We start from the raw sequence: 17,697 nt of genomic DNA on the forward strand, positions 1-17,697 counted from the left end.
TCACTTAATTTCCAAGAGTCGCAACAAGTTTGTGTTTTTTTTTTTTTTTTTAGTTCTCCCAGGATAAGCAAAGTTTTCTATCCTGTAAACACACAGCCATCTCAGCTGACTCTTCTGTTACACTCTTAATGAACTCACAATGACAGTTGAATAACAAGGAATAAAGAGTACCTCTGAACTCGTGGTAATCAAGAGGATTTCATTTCATTTGGCATATTGTGAGGTTAAGGGCTTACTCTTAATTGAGCACAGTAGAGCTTGGATCAAATAGGAGAGTAACTGATGCTACCTGTTGTGTTTTGGCTTTAATGATAATATACATATTCTGATGCTTATACAATGTGGGACTAACCTCTAGCATTTACACTGTGGAGCAGGATAAAATTCCCTGGAGTACCTGCATAAAATTAATCCCATGACTTCCACAATGTGTGAAATATTATAAGACATTTGAAAATAATATAAGTTCAATAAAGGCATGTTTATTTTCTTTGTGCACAACTCATGCTCTTTAATGATTGGTCTAGATATGTCACCTATGGCAAGTGGACCAATCAGCAGAGAGTTCACTTTGACAGTGAGACACACCCTTTGTTGATTATAAAGTTGTTAATGCAGTATTGTGTAACTACCCATACAAGCTGTCTAGTGATTTTTTTGTACTATGTTTCCCTCCAAACACCAAACCTCCAAGACCCTAGACAGGGATCGGCTGCTCCACATGAGGTACAAAAAAGACCCAACATTTTGGTCACAGGCATACATTTCAAATCAGTGATAATATATACTGTTGCCGGAGTAATCTCGAAGCAGTGTTGCTATAAAAATGTGTTTTTTTTTTTAATAAAACAGTAAATGCTGTGTAAATGTTGTAAATGCTGAGTTATTGGAGGGGTGGGGGGAGTGTAGTATTCTGTGTCTGCTAAGTCACAAAGGACACAAATACAACTCAACCTGAGGTGGCAAGCAACGACAGTGGAGGTGAGTGGCTAGTGATTTTAGGGTATGTCCAGGAGTGTGAGAGACAATCTTAAGTGAATTTTTGGGAGATGTAGCCAAATGTTAGATGAATGAATGTTCACTAAATGTGTTCAAGAATCTTGAAGAAAATGTGCACATCTTGACAAAAAAAAAAATATATAGGACTTACAATACCAGGTACCTTTGGGAATGACCTTGAATGAATGAAAGTTATCAAACGTTATCCACATGTAAACCATGGTTTTGACACCATAATGGGGGTGGCTTATAACCTTTCCTGATAGAAATTGCCCTAAAAAAACTGTGCAAATAAAGCCTTTGGCAATCACGTTGGGTGTTGCCAGGAAGTGTGAGACATAACAAGCAGTTTATGTGCATGCAGCCTGAGTCTGATTAATTTGCAAATGTGAGGTAAATGAGTACAAATGTGTTTGGAGGCCATACTGGCCTTGGCCTTGCAACCAGGAGAATGAAAAGTACTTTACACACATCTATGGACTGTGACTAATAAGTGTGTCAAATGAGTGTGAGGGACACAGTGCAGTGTTGTTAAGAATTATAGAAAGAAGAACCAGACCAAAATAAAAGGCTCTCAGCCATTCTGGAATTAAAGTTTTGAGATAAATGACAGAAAATAAGAATTGTCCCTAAATATAATGCAGCTTTTAGAAGTGTTTACTAAAGAATGAATTATAGGTTAAAGTGAGTATGGCTGGATGATTGTTGAAAGTGTGGGACGTTGGAAGTGAGAGTGGATTTTGTAATATTATGAAGTGTGAAGAGGATAATTTCTCTTATTGAAACAGGATGCAAAATGTGCTGTTGCATCATAACTCGTTTGGCAAGCCGATTTAGTGGAATAATTTTATACCCTGTGCTTGCTATTATGATTGGTAGGCCTGAGAAAGCTGTCGTTGAACACCTGTCATTGTTATCTGGATACAGCTCATTAAGATTCATTTTAGAAACCGTAGGTAGGGTATATAGCAGCATTATCATGACACACTCCTGTACAGAGTATTATTGTACAACTGCATATAACAGTGTGGTTGTGGCAGTAATTTTGATAATTTACTCATTTTATCATGAGTAGCTCAGCTGTTCCATCACAAGAAATGCTGGCACATACTATTTCATCGTTGCAGTTTGGATCTAATGTCATACATTTGGCAGTCATTAAAAAAAGAAAAGTGCATGCTTCTGACATTGCAGTCCTTTTGAATGCAAACCCCAGGAGTGGAGTGATTTTTCACATGGGGCCAGAAAATAGAAGCACAGAGGGCAACAAAAAGATCATTGTTTCCACAGGACGTAACAGCAGGGAGAAACTTCGGCCGTGTTCTGTATCAGCTAAAGTGAGTGGCGGTCAGCAAAAAACTGGCCATAACATTTGCAACTGCAGCTGAAGTTCCCAGAGGAGAGAGCTTAGCACTTGCTACTTGCAGAGTGAGCATATGTTAGCGCAGGAAACAGTTGGAAACTGCCTCATCAAAAATACACATATGTCTACATTGTTATCAGTTGCATAAAACAGCAGTTTTGCACCATCCAATATGTTGAACATACTATATCATCAAGGCCTTTCTTAAAAGAAAAATAAGCCATTCACAGTTGTTTCACTGCTATAAGCAATGGGACTTTGAAGTACATAATATATTCCCAGGAAAAGGTCAATAAGTGTTTGAACACAAAGCGCAGGCACAGTTTGATGTACCAAGCACATACCAAGTCAGATTTATAAAGGTTTGGTATGTTCAACTGAGCAATTTCTGTTTTTTTTCCTTCATTTAGTGCTTTGAAAGAACTGAAGATGAATATGAAGATTCTTGAAATGTATAAGCAAAGAACAGCAACTTTTAAAAATGGCTTCAGATACAAACAAGGTTACATTAATGTTTCTTTGGTTAAGCTCCCCAACAGAGCAGTGATTTATCCACTAGCATTAGAAGAAGGAAATCTTTTGTTACTCCATTCCTCCAGCTGCTTAAATAGTACTTGTGCATTTAACCCCAATTCTGAAACTTAATTTAATTTAGTCAATTTTCATTCAGTCCCCTGAATACAAATGCCTGTTCCTTTCAAACCTCTGCATTATTTCCCTCAGTTTGGAGTTAGACGTAGCTAAACGAAATGCATGCAAATAAAGCGTTTTCAGCAATCGAATTAATTAAAACAAAAAGAACTATGTGTAGTTATTGTTTTAGACAATTATTATACAGAATGTATTTTTATTTAAATGTGAGACTATCACTGTGGAATAAAATTAATTTAAAAACCCGTGATCACAAGGGTGTCAAAAAGGAATAAGGTTTATCCTGTGAATTTTAGGACTGAGAAGTCTGCTGACAGGGAACCGTATGTTAAAACACCACGGATGTTTGTAGTGCAAATCCTAATAGATCCAAAACATACTGTTCCCCTTTTTAACGTTATGGAACAATTACAATTAATACACGAAATGAGGATGAGGTCTGGGTCAAATTTCCCCAGCAGAACATTGGCAGGCAGACAACGGGGCGATGCGCCCCTGGGAGCGCACACGCACGCACGCACGTACGTCGGGGGGGGGGCACGCTCGACCTTGTTTTTACGCGTTCAGCTCAGTGCGGCTGCGCTTAGGCTCGTGTTGTCGTTGATCATGCGATTTGAGAGGAGAGGGATAGAAAGGCAGGGGGAAAACAGTGCGCGGACGTAGAGGCGGAGTGGCTTTCTGTGTGGCTTCTCTGCCCCTGATGTAGGCAGGTCAGCCAGCTTGCGGGAGTGTGGCCTGGGTGGCGAGGTGGGAGGGGAAGAGTCAACTTCTGCCGCGATCGCCCTTTGTAGTTTGCGGGACGCTGCTCTAACACAGGCTGTAAAATAGCAAATCGCCATTATATGATCCAGTACCCAGCGTCACTGTTGCCCTCCATGTGGGTGAGGGACCTGTGTGTCTCGGATTATGGCGAGGAAAACAGTTAGCAGGAAAAGGAAGGCAGGAGAGCCCAAAGAGCAACAACAGGTAGGCAAACGCCGGGTTGTGTTTTAGCTGTTACCTGCTTTAGCGTCCAAGCTAACGTTAACTAGCCTATAGCATATGGCTTCAGCCGACTCCCGTGGCTAAGTTATCTAGCTCGCTATGTGTAATGAGTAGCTTTACGTTGGTATAAGCAAGGCTAAGTTAGCTAGCTACCCAACAGGTCATTGGAAACCAAATGCAGTTGAATGTCTTGCGAGTCTAGCTACATAATACATTATGAATTATTTAGCTAACTAGCCCTTGTGTTAACATTTGGTATTGTAGATCCCTTTACAAGTGTATACAAAATATGTTATTAGGTATGTGTTTTTCCTAACGAGCGTGCCAGAAAGATGTATTGCTAGCTATACCTAGCTTGTGAAAACACACCCGGTCGGTGCGACTTGGAAGCTCATTGTCTGCTGACTTTAGATATCCAGCTGACTATTCGCTAACTTCATTCCAAAGTTGTTAGCTTGTTAACCAAACACTGTAGGTAGCTAAAAACCCAACTAATTTGTCTCATTCAATATGGCTGGCTAACCAGCTAACGACTACTCGATTTCAGTAACACCGTTAACTAGCGTGACATCTGCTTCCTATCACCGATAGTTCAGGTGACTGTTAGCTCGCTAGCGATTGCATAGCAGTAGCAATAATATAGTAGTATAGCGCTCTGTATTATAATTAACATATAGAGTCATGGTCATGTTGACAGCCAAGTGACTGCGTTTAATCTTGAGCAGGAACGTGTCATGGCCAGTAGCTAACGCAGTGTTTGACATTAGCTTGGCAGTTAGCTAGATGTCATAATAAGGTTGCTTTATGGGATTGGCAGGCCTCCATTTGGTAGCTGAGTGCTTGAACTTCGCCGGTCAAATCCAAAGTCTGCATTGGTTACGGTAGTTTATGCAACGTTAGCGAGCGCAAGATAGATAGGTAGTTAGGTGATTTTTTTTTTTTACCAATATTCTCTGAAAATAAGACGCATCACCACATTGTCACTAGAAGCCTGGTCTGGTGGCACCTAGAAGCCAGGTCTGGTGGCACCTAATTTTAAGCGCTGGCTGAATGAAAGAATTTTGCTGGAGAAAAATCGTAGAGGTTTGTCTTGGTCTGCAGGACCCCGATATGGTGATACTTCATTTAGACACAAATCTGAATGGTGACCCACGCAGGTGGTGTCCGCAATTGATTGAGAGAATGACCCCCCCCCACCTTAATTTGCGTGTTGCTGCCCTGTGTAGCAGCGCACATGTGTAAATGTGGGCCTAATTTTGTCGCAAGCACTGTGTAGAATATATGGCCTAAAATATGTCAATCCCAGAATGATTTGGGAATGATTTGCCTGTGTGGTTATCTAAACAGTAGAATTGTACGTGACACTGCTTAAAGCACGAGAATGTCATGCTAAGGTCGGTTTGATTTCACAAGTCGCTTGCAATTTGTTTGAGAGAGGTTGGGTATGCTTAAGTAATTCTATGAGTACTCCTTTAATAAGCCTTTATTTTTCAATTCAGACGTATCTAGATGAATGTGAGAAAAATATAAGCTTGATTTCCTGAGAACCAAGCAGATGTACAAAACATCCTGTATAAAATCTTGAGCAGCCTATTCTTTTAAAAAAAAATCACTTTGGGTCACCTTGTGTCTTTGTGAGGGTTTGTGCTGTAATCTGCTTTAACCCGCCACACTAATATGCAGTGGTTTTTTTCCTTTGTAAATATAAATTGTGCCTATAACTTTAAGTGCTGGCAGGATATAATAAAAGATGTGGGAATGGGCCATGGCATATATAATTTAACAGTGTTGTGGATGGACACTTGGCTGGGATGAAATTCCGAGAAGGAGAATGTTCTTGAAGAATTTCTTTAAAAAGTAAAGAAAAAAGCACTGGCACAGCTAGTGAAGAATTTAGGAAGAGACTGAAAAGAGCATGTAAAATCCCTCTCGGATAATTGGATGAAATGGATCCCCAGGGAATCAATAAAAGGCACACAGATGGATGCCTTGCTTATGCTCACGGACTTTTTTCACAAGTAGTTGTATATTCTCTGGCATTCAAAGAGTATTTCCTGAAATTGTGACATCGGAATTCAAGTCAAAGTCTGTTGCATGTAATCATCCGGGGTCTGTAAGCTGCTGTAAATGTGAAAATGGATCAAAGGTCACTGGCAAGGGTGAAGATGGTGATGTTACTATGTTCGTTACTGCCGGGAAATTTTAGTAGCTTCTAAAGATCCAGCGATTTTCCTCCTAGGATGTCCGAGCAAAGTAGGTGGAAATATAACAATGTGCTTTTTTTTCCCAACCCTGTCTGGGTGAGAGAATTCTCCTGATGTCTGTTGCCCGAAGACAGAACTTCTGTGCCTGGAAATTTTCTGAGATAAGGAGGTCTTGTTTGGCGCTGCATGGTTTGATTGTCGCTGAGGTGGCACAGTGAATTGGATGTAGTCCATGTCGGTGGGTGGGGAGAGAGCACAGCTGCTCTGTCTCAAGTGTGGTTGGCACAACATGTTGATTGTGGTTGGCTATCATGTCAGAGGTGCACTGATTGGCCTGCACAACATGGGAGATGATACCTGGTTTGTTTAAAACCTTGAAATGTAATAAAATGTAAAACAAATTGTAAAAAAATGAACATGACTCCAAATTATTTGAATTAATCCATATGTCCCCAGGAAACACTCTTATGACTTCTACGATCCTTCTAACCCCTTTTACACTCCAGCAAAAATCACATTATTGCCACCCCTGCCCTACTGTTAGAACGGCCCTCACTTGAGTGTGAAAGGGGTCAGTGTGTGACCTATTCAGGGTTTAACCAGCCCAGTATTTTATTAAGCATCAGAATACAACAGTGATGATATATTCTGGCTTTTTATCCAGAATTTTTCTGTTCTTGTTTGGCCCACTAACTTTGAGTGAATACTCAGATTTTTCATAAGACACACCCTTCTCCTCTCTGATTGGTCCAAAGGTTAAGGGGTGTCTGTTTTCATTTGTTGAAGTCAGCCACTCAAGATGAAATATCATTTACACAGTAGTACATGTAAGTTAAAATCGTAGCTTGCAGACCCTAGTTTGTCACTTTTTTGTGTCACTGTAAATATACACACAGGCCTTCATTCAGTTTTCACCAAACACTCAAACACTGTGTGGAGAAAGCAAGGAGAGTGTCCTCTTTAAACTGGAAGGGGCTGGAAGTGTCCTACCACAGCCTTATTGATCCATTGAGCTTTGTGACCAAGGACCGTCAGGGATACTTCAGCTTAGCAGAAGTGGGCCACGGTGGGCTTTAACAAGGCGGCAGCAAGACCCTTTGTACCAGTGACCCCAGGGTCCTCAAAGTGACAGCACCAGGCCCCACCCCACGCCTAACCCCCCAGCCACGGTTGTCTTAAAGCCGCCGATGCGGTGAACGGCGGCGCGGCCAGGCGTGTGGCCGACCCAGGCCCTGGGGACATCCTGCGCTGACCTACTTGGCTCCTGGTATGTGGGTCAGTGGGACGGGAGCGGAGTGCGCGCGGCTTGGTCTCATGCTCAAGGAGGGGCTCAGGCAACACGGAGGAGAGACGCCCCCATCAGAGGGGGCGGGGTCAACCCCGACGTGACTTTAATCTGCTTTACTCATGGATATGCTTGTTCACGGTGGGGCTGTTTGACTGTGTATTCAGTTCTTCAGCATCAAGGCCTGTATTTTATGCCATTTGGTGGCATATGGTGTTTAAAGGGTTTCACCTCATTGGAGCACAGGTGGCATTAGGGATAGGGGTTGGATTTACACTTCAGGACAAGGGGGAGGAAGGCTCGATGCACTGGGAAGTTTGGGGATCCCTTATTTCTGGGATGCTCCTGCCACTAGCGAGGGCGTGCTGTCTGCTTTTTGTGATGTCATCGGTCAGTGCCCCACCCCAGCCGGTTCTTTACGTTGCCTCGGGGGACACAGGGCTCTCTTTATTCGCCCGACGATGGCTCGGTGCGCCATGGCGACGGCCCCGCTCTGACGCGGGCCTCTGCAGCTGCGCTCCGCTGAACCCGCAGCTCAAACGGGCTTTGTCTGTGCGATATTCTCTCGTCGCGGCCGTAGGGCTCAGAGCGTCACCGCGGTGGGCAAACGCACGGTTAGGATCGGCGCGCGGTGTGGTGGCAGTCTGTGACGGCAAACGGAGAAAAAAAGCCGACACAGCGTATTCTTCAAGTCCCCTCATATTCATATTCCGCCTGTCTGGCTTGGGGGGGGGGGGGGGGGGTTGTTGCTATAGCAACATGACCAGCTACTGCGGGAATGTATAGGTTCAGTACTGGTTGTTCCCTACCAACATTTCTTTCATTGGTCCAGGTATCGGTGGATGATACTGATTCTCCATATGGTGTCTGCTGTGTCTGGGAGTAACCTTATTACATTAGCATGGATTTGGTAGACATCATGTGTGTCCTGGAAAACCCTAACGTACAGTTTAAAGTGATATTCCCTCTCTGACATCACAGTGCGCAGTTGCACTGAGCTGGTTGTCACTCTGTCACTGTAACATAGAAGTTGACAGATTTTAGTCTTGTCAGCGTGAAACAATTTTTGTGGATGTCAGGTTTTACTCTGACACCCTTCAAATCAGTTGGTACATTTGGATTCAGTGGCTTGGTGCTGTCATTTTGACTTGGATTTGTGGTCAAGTCAAAGTGAGCTTGATTTTGACTTGACCACAAAATGACTAAATGTTATTACATGTAATTTAATAAAGCAGTACTCAAGCTGACGTCTGAAACATTAACAAGCATTTTTTCTTTCCGAAGCACACAGGTTTCTGACAGATCTAGACTGGTAAAATTAAACATTGTATTGCACATTGTTGAATTAAGTTGAATTTATAAAACTGGAGCCTTGGAATGGAAAGAAATTCAAACTGATGTCCCTCTTTTTGTTTGAATGTTATGACCTGATGTTCCAGTTCTAATCACCCTCTCACTTATGTCTCAGGTGTGATTTGTGCACAAAAAGTACAAATATTTCGTTGTTCTGTTCACAGGCCATCCACGTACTATTGAAGACCCTTGATTTGAAAGATCTGAGGTGCAAAGTTCTCCTCTACAATTGAACTACAAAAGAATTAAAGATATGCTTCTGTGTAATTAGTGGGATAACAATCAATCTGTTTCCACAACAAAATAATCTGAATTCTGTCATGGAAACATGATTTGTTGGACACTACATTTTGCAAAGTCAGTCCTTCTGTCAGAGTAATCTTTAAAGTTTAAATTCAAGATGTGTTTAATGTGGTAGGTGTGTTGTCAACTGCACGTTTTCGTGAGAGGGCGGGTCAAGCAGCTGCTCTGCTCTTGGGAGTTCCCGAGCCCTCCAAACCCACCTAACGCCCCCCCCCCCCCCCTAAATTTGCTGCGGCTGTCCCTTTGGTGTGATCCGACAAACCCCTTTCGAAAGGCAACAACAAACCGCTGTGGAGTCTCGATAGAATGTTCCCGCGTCCACTCCAACGGCAGCGTCTGTTTTTGATTTGTTCTGCATGATGTGGCGCGATCGCTGAAGCGGAGAAGCACAGCTGGATTTCCGAGGCCCGCACAATGGGCCGTACAGCTGACGGACACACAGGGGATAAACGCAGGCCTGCGACGTCTGTAATCTGACTGCACGGTCTCACGTGGCTGCTTCTTTGTTTAAGTAGCGCGCTTCCTGATGTTCCAGAGCGTCTTATTAAAATCTCGTCTCCTGGGCCACCCGCACGCGTCTCGCTCGAGTAACCCCTCCTCGGTTCTGCGTTGCTTGAAACGGCCGGCTGTCGCTGCAGCATGTAGGTATCGCAGGCTATCAGCGGCGCCTCACTGTGTGCCACTTCGTATCGGGGGGGGGGGGGTCGGGGCAGGAGAGCCGAGCTGGAACGCCTCATTTTGACAGAATGAGTCATTTTCATTAGGAACCTGCACCACAGAAACCCAGTCTAAACGCCGCAGATAGGAAATGGCTTATCGCCGCAGGAGCCGGTTGGTGGGGTGATGGAGCTGATGTCCCTTATCTGGTTGTCTTCATATCTCCCTCTCTCTCCGCGTCTCCCAGGTGGGCTGGTGCCTGTCGCCGCACAAGCGCGCCCGCGTGCCCTCCTCCTCCTCGTCCTCGTCCGCGGCCTCGTCCTCGCGGCCGCCGCCGCAGTGGCGGTGCCGGCGGCGCTCGCTGGTGCTGGCGCTGCGCGGGCGGGAGTTCCGGCCGCAGCAGCAGCACGAGCCGCGCCTGCAGCGGAGCCTGCGGGGCTTCGCGGCCGGGAGGCTGCCGGGGATCCTGCGTGAGCGCGAGTTCTCCCTGGGCTGCCTCAACAAGGTGTTCGCCTCCCAGTGGCTCAACCACCGGCAGGTGGTGTGCGGGACCAAGTGCAACACGGTGAGCCGCGTGTGCGTGCGTGGTTGCACGTGTGCATCTGTGTGTGTGTGTGTGTGTGTGTGTGTGTGTGTGTGTGTGTGTGTGTGTGTGTGTGTAGGGTGGGCCAGCTGTGACACGGTGAGAGGTGTGTGCCCGTGTGTCTGTATCTGTCTGTGTTATGGTGACAGATGTGTGTTGGGGGGGGGGGGGGCAAATGTGACTCTGAGAAGCATCAGTGTTTTTTAAAAGTGCTCAAGCTAGCGCATGTCTGCGCAGGAGGAGATGTTACTGTCCCCAGATCGGTTAATTGGGTTCACTGTTCACTCACAAGCTGGTCTGTGCTTATGATGCAGTATGAGTGGCACCCCTTGCCTGTCTTTGCCTAGCTGTTTGTGGTGTCCTCTGAACAGCTCCCTCTGCCTGTCATTCTGTAGTTGTTTGTGGTGGGTATGTGAGCAGCGCTCTCTGTCTGTCTCTCTCTAGCTGTTTGTAGTGGGTATGTGAACAGCGCTCTCTGTCTGTCTCTCTCTAGCTGTTTGTAGTGGATATGTGAACAGTGCTCTCTGCCTGTCTCTCTCTAGCTGTTTGTGGCGGATGTCCTGACGGGGCAGATCACACGCATCCCCATGCTGAAGGACAGGGAGGCGCGAGGGGGAGGAGGAGGAGGAGTGGGAGTGCGGAACGGGCTCAGCGGCTCCTTCATCGGTGCCCCCGTAGGGAGCGGGGGCGCTGTGTCGGTGGCCGGCCTGGACCAGCAGGGTTGCGGCATCCACGCCATCGAGCTGAACCCCTCGGGCTCCCTGCTGGCCACGGGTGGAGACAACCCCAACAGCCTGGCGGTGTACCGGCTGCCCACGCTCGACCCTGTCTGCGTGGGGGATGTGAGTCTTGCTCTTTACCCGATACATTACATTACATTACATTACGTTCATTTAGCACACGCTCTTATCTGGAGCAGCTTCCAGCACAAAAGAACAGAAGTGTATCCATTTAAGTTGAATGAGCAACAGTGTCAGACCAGGCTAACAACACTCCCAAACCAGTGAGTGTGAGCATAACACTATTCACACCTGTTGGTGGTGGTGGGGGGTGATTGGGACAGGGAGCAAATGTCATAACCACAGAGTGTAGTGCAGGGGTGGTGAGTTGTAAGATGAATTTTCACCCAAGACCTGAATAATTGGGAGAAATGGCTTTGAGGAATAAAACCACCTCTTTTTTGAAAATCACCTTTCTGTATCTGCAGTGCCCAGTGGCCCGTACTTTTAACAGTTTTAGACATGCCACTCAACTAGCAGATCATGCAGGTCCCTATTCAGTGAGTGCCTGTGCTTAAATCATTACAGCTTGAGTCAGAGAGAGAACTAGAATCTTGGCTCTCAAGTGGACACGAGTCCTGTAGAAACCCCTATAGATGGTTGCACTCCTTTGTCTTCTAACGCAAAGATTGGAGCGGCTTAGTGAAAGATAACATGGGCATTGTAGAATGGTTTCACCTAATTACTCTCCCTCTGTTCTGTCCCCCAGGATGGTCACAATGATTGGATATTTTCCATCGCTTGGATCAGTGACACAATGGCTGTCTCCGGTGAGCTTCTGAATGCAGCTCTGTGGTATTACTAGTGGTCTACAAAGATGAGGTTTTCTGGGCCAGCAGCAAGATTCTGGCTTAATGGTGGTCTGTTAGTCACATAGGATTGCTTGTAGATGAATGCGTTGAGTCAGTGTAGGGGAATTTGACATTGTTGGTCATTATTGAACATGTCAGGACTGATATCGATCATTTGGAAAATAAAAGAGCATTATTTCATTATAACAGAAGGCAGGTGACTTATTTAGCCACTATAAATGACGTGCTACACCAGTAGCGTGGAAGACAGAGGGTCCTGATTTGTGCTCCTTGCTCCTCCTCCTCCTCCTGCGTCAGGGTCCCGGGACGGCTCCATGGGGCTGTGGGAGGTGAGCGAGGAGGTGCTGAACCGGGCGGAGAGGCAGCGGGACACCGAGGGGGTCCCCAGCTACTCGCACATCTCCCACCGCGCCCTGAAGGACATCCCCAAAGAGTACACCAACCCCTACAACTGCAAGGTCCGGGCGCTGGCCTTCAACGACGGGCACAAGGTCAGAGCCACCACACCCTTCCACAGACCGAGCCATGCATCCACCCTCTGCGGCTGGTTCAAATGCGATATTTTGGGTGGGCATCATGGGGTGCAGAGATGGGGTCTGAGTGTAGTGGGGTCGACATCTGATGACACTTGTGAACCAGAACAAGTGACCTCGAGCAAGGTCCTTTGCTGCAGTTTCTCCGGTATAAATGCTGTATGAAGGTGTTACTGAGTTATCGTTTGTGTCCTCAGCTTGTGCTCTCAATCCTTTTGATCTGCACTTGCGTTAGAGGAGTGTATGTATTCTTTCTTGGTTTCAGTTCTGTTTTAGTCCTGTTCCTTCCACTACTTTAAAGATGTGCATGTAATTATTTATTGTGTAAAGGGGTCATAGACTGTTAGACACTAATTGTACACTAATGTGAAATTATAAGCATTGTAAGCTGCAGTGGACAAGGACATTAATTAAGGGAAACATTCAGTAATGTGTTGTAATTACCCTTCACTGCCTGAGTCATGATCTCCACCCACCCCCTCATTTTCTGTGTCTCAGGAGCTGGGTGCTGTGTCCCTGGATGGGTACTTCCACCTGTGGAAGGCAGAACACAACCTGTGTAAGGTAACTGCGGTGTGTTGTGAGGTGCAGTAAACCACAGAACAATCAGAGGTCAGCCCACGTTTGCTTTCAGTCATGCAAAACGCAGACGTTTCTGCTAGTACTGCACGGTACTGAGTTTCCTCTCCTCTATCCTCAACCATTTACAGTGGCCTGACTGCAAGCAGAGCCTTTTATTTTTACTGTAATTGCAAACCGTTTCCCTTGATCGTAATTGCTCTGCACCAGCCCTGGATAGCTGGAATTGAACAGGTTTTCCAACTCTCGTTAAACACCCGTTACAAGGGGTGTGGGTAAATTGGGGCAATCAACATAATTGTTAGTTTAGTCAGGTGGTTAAGTGCCGAACTGGACAAAAGCCTGTAGATACTGCGCTCATCCAGGGACCAGGGTTGTGCGTTCCTCGCCTAGATACTCTTCAGTCTTTAAAGTGTCTGACGCCACAGAGGTGCTGCTGTTGTGGGGGGCGTGGCCTCCTGGGCCCCTGGTGATTGGACAAACCCGCGATTGCATAACCAAGCCCTGCTCTTCCCCCAGCTGCTGTCCATGAAGCTTCTGCACTGCAAGGAGAACGTGTGCCTGGCGTACGGGCAGGAGTGGTCCGTCTACGCCGTGGGCTCCCAGGCCCACGTCTCCTTCCTGGACCCCCGGCAGCCGCCGCTCAACATCAAGTCTGTGAGCTCGCGGGAGCGTGGCAGTGGTGAGGACGCTCTCGCACACCTGCATAAACACACACGCACAGTCGCTGCGGAGTGCACACTTCTCTTTTTCCTGTATCCATCTGACAATGCCCCAGATACTGTGCCTCACATATGCTCTTTAACCATCTGACAATGCACCAGATACTGTGCCTCACATATGCTCTTTAACCATCTGACAATGCACCAGATACTGTGCCTCACATATGCTCTTTAACCATCTGACAATGCACCAGATGCTGTGCCTCACATATGCTCTTTAACCATCTGACAATGCACCAGATGCTGTGCCTCACATATGCTCTTTAACCATCTGACAATGCACCAGATGCTGTGCCTCACATATGCTCTTTAACCATCTGACAATGCACCAGATACTGTGCCTCACATATGCTCACCCACCATACATAATACACCCGCAATGATCTACATCACCTGGTCCTAGATCAGTGAGATGAGATGTTTTACTCAACGTGTGCTTTACCAGAGGCCTTTTGATTGGCCCAGGCTCTCATCACAATTGGCGTTGCGTTATTGGCTTGGGTGGAAAGGAAGGGGTTGGCGGGTTTGAGAGTAAAAGGTCTCGCTGTGTTGCCTAACAGCAGGGATGAATGCTGCATGTGCAGGTATCCGGTCGGTGAGTTTCTACGAGCACATCGTGACTGTGGGCACGGGCCAGGGCTCCCTGCTCTTCTACGACATCCGGGCCCAGCGCTTCCTGGAAGACCCGTCCAGCCCGTCCTGCGGGTACCGCCAACGCCCCGGGGAGGGGGTCCTCAAACTTACCACTGGCAAAGGGTGGCTGGTCAGTGGCCTTTGGCTTTCTCATGGATTTCAGTGCTTGTTTTCTAGAGTGCATGTGTTTATGTATATGTCCGTCTGTTCATGCACATATGTGAATTTGTGTGTGTGTGTGTGTGTGTGTGTGTGTGTGTGTGTGTGGGGGGGGGGGGGGGGGGGGTGGTGGTTATTCATGGTGTATTCAGCGTTTTTCCTCTACGGCAGTGCTTCATGCTTGTCTCCAGTTTTATACAGTTCCCGTCTCCTGCTCTCTCCCCCTCTCTCAGAACCACGACGAGACGTGGAGAAGCTACTTCTCGGACATCAGCTCCTTTCCCAACGCCGTGTACACACACAGCTACGATTCGTCGGGCACCAAGCTCTTTGTGGCCGGGGGTCCCCTGTGCTCCGGCCTACACGGGAACTACGCGGGGCTGTGGAGCTAGCGTGCCGGGACGCCACTTCCGCTGCCCTGTTCCCCGGCACATCGCCTCTCCCCTCCCTCTGTTCATTCTCCTCACTGTCTCCTCCTCCACCCAGTCACCTCTCTTCCGGGGGATTTGGTAACTTGGGCACGGTTCCTCTCACTTTGCTCTCGTAGACCCCGCCTGTCACCCTCTACACTCTTTCTCCCTTTGTGTCACTCTGTTCCTCCGAAGTTCTCGCTACCCTCTCTCTCAGTCTCTAACTCTAATCCAGCTGCCATTTCTCTTCATTTTTTTCAGTATGTGTATTTTTGCATAGATTACTGTTATTTGAATAGCTGTAAGTGTTGGTGATTGAAGGTGCTATTCTTTTTGGAGTGCTCCCCCTGTCCGCTGGGAGGTCCTCGGTGTGAGAGATTGAATGACGAAGAGGAAGAGAAGCTAGAAGGAAGGGGGACTCTGCCCAGGCCTGCCCACACAGAGTGGGCAAAGCTTCCAGTGCTTCTCTCCATACCAGCGTTGGAAAAATGAACAAGTCCCAAATCCTGTTAAACGGTCTCTGAAGCTCATGTCCCCAGAGATCGGAAGCTTGTTTTGTCAAGAATGGCATTTTCTTCGCATTTGTTGAAAAGGGGATTCAGGCTCTGTGGGGGTTTCTTAGCCCAGATCATGTCAAGGATGACATCCCTACTCACGCCTCCTCCCTCCTCTCCCTCAGACAGACTGCACTGCATGGAGAGCAAAGGGAAAGACTGCACTGGAGGGAATTATATTAGAATGTGACTGCTTAAAAAAAGCTACCTGAAAACATGTTCAGACATGTTGTATCTCTGGGACCTGGGGGCGGAGGGCATCTCTGGTCTCATCCAGGCAAACGGGACAGGGCAGAAGGTTAAATTCTGTGATCAGGGTCGGCAGCAGAGGGCAAACAGAACGAAAGGGAGCTCAGCGTACAGATGCTGATGTCAGATGTGTCCAGTTCTGAAAATTGTGAAGGTTTATTTTTAGTCCTAATGACTTGACTCTGCCCTGTGTGTGATTTGACATTAATGAACCCCTATTTATTTATACCCTCCCCACATCACACACGCACTCACACACACATGCACAGGCACACAAACACACACTCTCATTCACCTTAGCATATGATCTAAATGACAGATATATTGTTTTTTGTCTCTATTGTTGCCTCTTTTTTCCCCTCTTCTATCAAGAAAAGAGGGTATCTCCATTTACTTTTCTGTTCATATGGTCAAAATCAGGACTGCAATGAATGACATAGTTGCCTTCCTCTGGTCTTTCTGTGAAAGACTGTTGCAGGCAGACATTCTTTGTTTTTATTGCATACTACTGTTCATGGAGTCGTCTGCATAGTGCAAGAACAAAACCAATAACCATGTACTCAGCAAATAACCATCACTTTTAAAGATGTATTTTATATATAATCATGTATGTAAAAGTATGTGAAAATCTAGACATATGCATACATTTATATGTATATGTTTGAGAGAGTATGTGGACTAACCTGTCTTTATTTTGGTGGTGCCCTCTTTTATAAACACCTCATGAATGTTTTTACAAATTATTGAATCTGAAGATATTGTACAACATCAACAACAAAAAAACCTAACCCATAAAATCTTTCAAAATAATAAAAGTCTATTGATGTATTCTGGTTTTAAATTACCTTTGCCATCTCTTTTCTCCTGTGGTTCTTGAGAGAAGGCAGAACGTATGCCATGAAACTTAGTCACTAAGTGGGTAATTGGATAAAAAGAATTACAAAATGTACTGTTTGACATTAGTATTTCCAGTCTATTGATATTGTGACTGCTTGATTTTCTTTCATTTTACTTCTTTGTGTAGTTTTATTTTTCCCCATACAGTGAAGGCTGAAATGCGAAATTGAGCCAAGAATTTTGTAGAAGAGGAGTTTAAGAGCCTTGTCGTGCATGGTCTGAGGAATAACATTTGCAGAGATACAGCTATTTCTTTGAAGTCCTTGAATGTCAAGAACGCTGAAGGGGCACCAGCTGTTATTCCCCCGTATTAGCACTAGAGGGGGGTCGCGTTACATTTTGGGTTGCAGTTTCTGAGCGATCACATTTCACTGCATGAACCACACATTAGTTTTGCTTTCAAACATGGCAGTGTCTCTGCTTTCCAAACTTCACAAACTGTTAAACTGTCAATTAACACTTAAATTGCCAGAAGCACTGGGTACGAGCTTTTCTGGCCTACAGACGGACAAATGCCTTATAACCATTTTCTAGTGTTCTGCACCTTAAGACCAAAGTTACCAAAACAACACGCAATATGACAGTTCGTCGAATTCATTAAAACTTTTTTGCTGAGAGCTTAGACCTTCACATTTACCAGAATGTGCATCATTATTTCTTCTCATATGCAGAGGCTCCGACTTCTCACCGGTGATTTTAAAAGTCTTCAGTAATTAGTCGGCGAGCAGGCATCCTGGAGTGCCTGTGCACGAGCTCATTGAGTGAGGGCGTGCACGTTCACATAGTCTCACGTGCACGACCGCGTTTTTGTCTTTTTCTTGATTATAAAATGATTGCTTGGCTTCTCGGTATTTTTATTAATATATCCGCACCTGATAAACCTATATATACTCCATATCACAGTCCATGTGAAATTAAAACAAATATCGCTTTTGTTCTGATGAGTATTTTGTTTGGAACCCTGGAAAGTGAAAAAACGAGTGTATGT

At 45.9% G+C, this 17,697-nt stretch overlaps 1 protein-coding gene across 2 annotated transcripts; it reads left to right on the top strand.

Moving 5' to 3' along the window:
* Positions 1-3,625: 3,625 nt before the first annotated feature.
* dcaf12 (DDB1 and CUL4 associated factor 12) lies at positions 3,626-16,241 on the top strand. Of its 2 annotated transcripts, none has more exons than XM_036528949.1 (9): positions 3,626-3,979; positions 10,047-10,364; positions 10,925-11,224; positions 11,871-11,931; positions 12,271-12,464; positions 13,005-13,070; positions 13,605-13,767; positions 14,368-14,570; positions 14,833-16,241. In XM_036528949.1, the coding sequence occupies exons 1-9, from the start codon at positions 3,920-3,922 to the stop codon at positions 14,989-14,991; spliced, it is 1,524 nt and encodes a 507-aa protein (XP_036384842.1). In that variant the 5' UTR covers positions 3,626-3,919; the 3' UTR covers positions 14,992-16,241. The 2 variants fall into 2 exon arrangements, with proteins under 2 accessions (XP_036384842.1, XP_036384844.1); XM_036528951.1 differs by having other exon boundaries at positions 14,392-14,570.
* The last annotated feature ends 1,456 nt before the right edge of the window (positions 16,242-17,697 follow it).

The sequence above is a fragment of the Megalops cyprinoides genome, chromosome 5, assembly GCF_013368585.1.
Source record: "Megalops cyprinoides isolate fMegCyp1 chromosome 5, fMegCyp1.pri, whole genome shotgun sequence".
Taxonomy (NCBI): Eukaryota; Metazoa; Chordata; class Actinopteri; order Elopiformes; family Megalopidae; genus Megalops; species Megalops cyprinoides.

What these genes read in the sequence shown, in the direction of transcription:
- dcaf12 (XM_036528949.1), top strand. Translation starts at nt 3,920, where the DNA reads ATGGCGAGGAAAACAGTTAGCAGGAAAAGGAAGGCAGGAGAGCCCAAA. An exon ending in CCTTCAACGACGGGCACAAG is followed by an intron (nt 12,465 to 13,004) that starts GTCAGAGCCACC and finishes TCTGTGTCTCAG; the next exon opens with GAGCTGGGTGCTGTGTCCCT. An exon ending in CTCGCGGGAGCGTGGCAGTG is followed by an intron (nt 13,768 to 14,367) that starts GTGAGGACGCTC and finishes GTTGCCTAACAG; the next exon opens with CAGGGATGAATGCTGCATGT.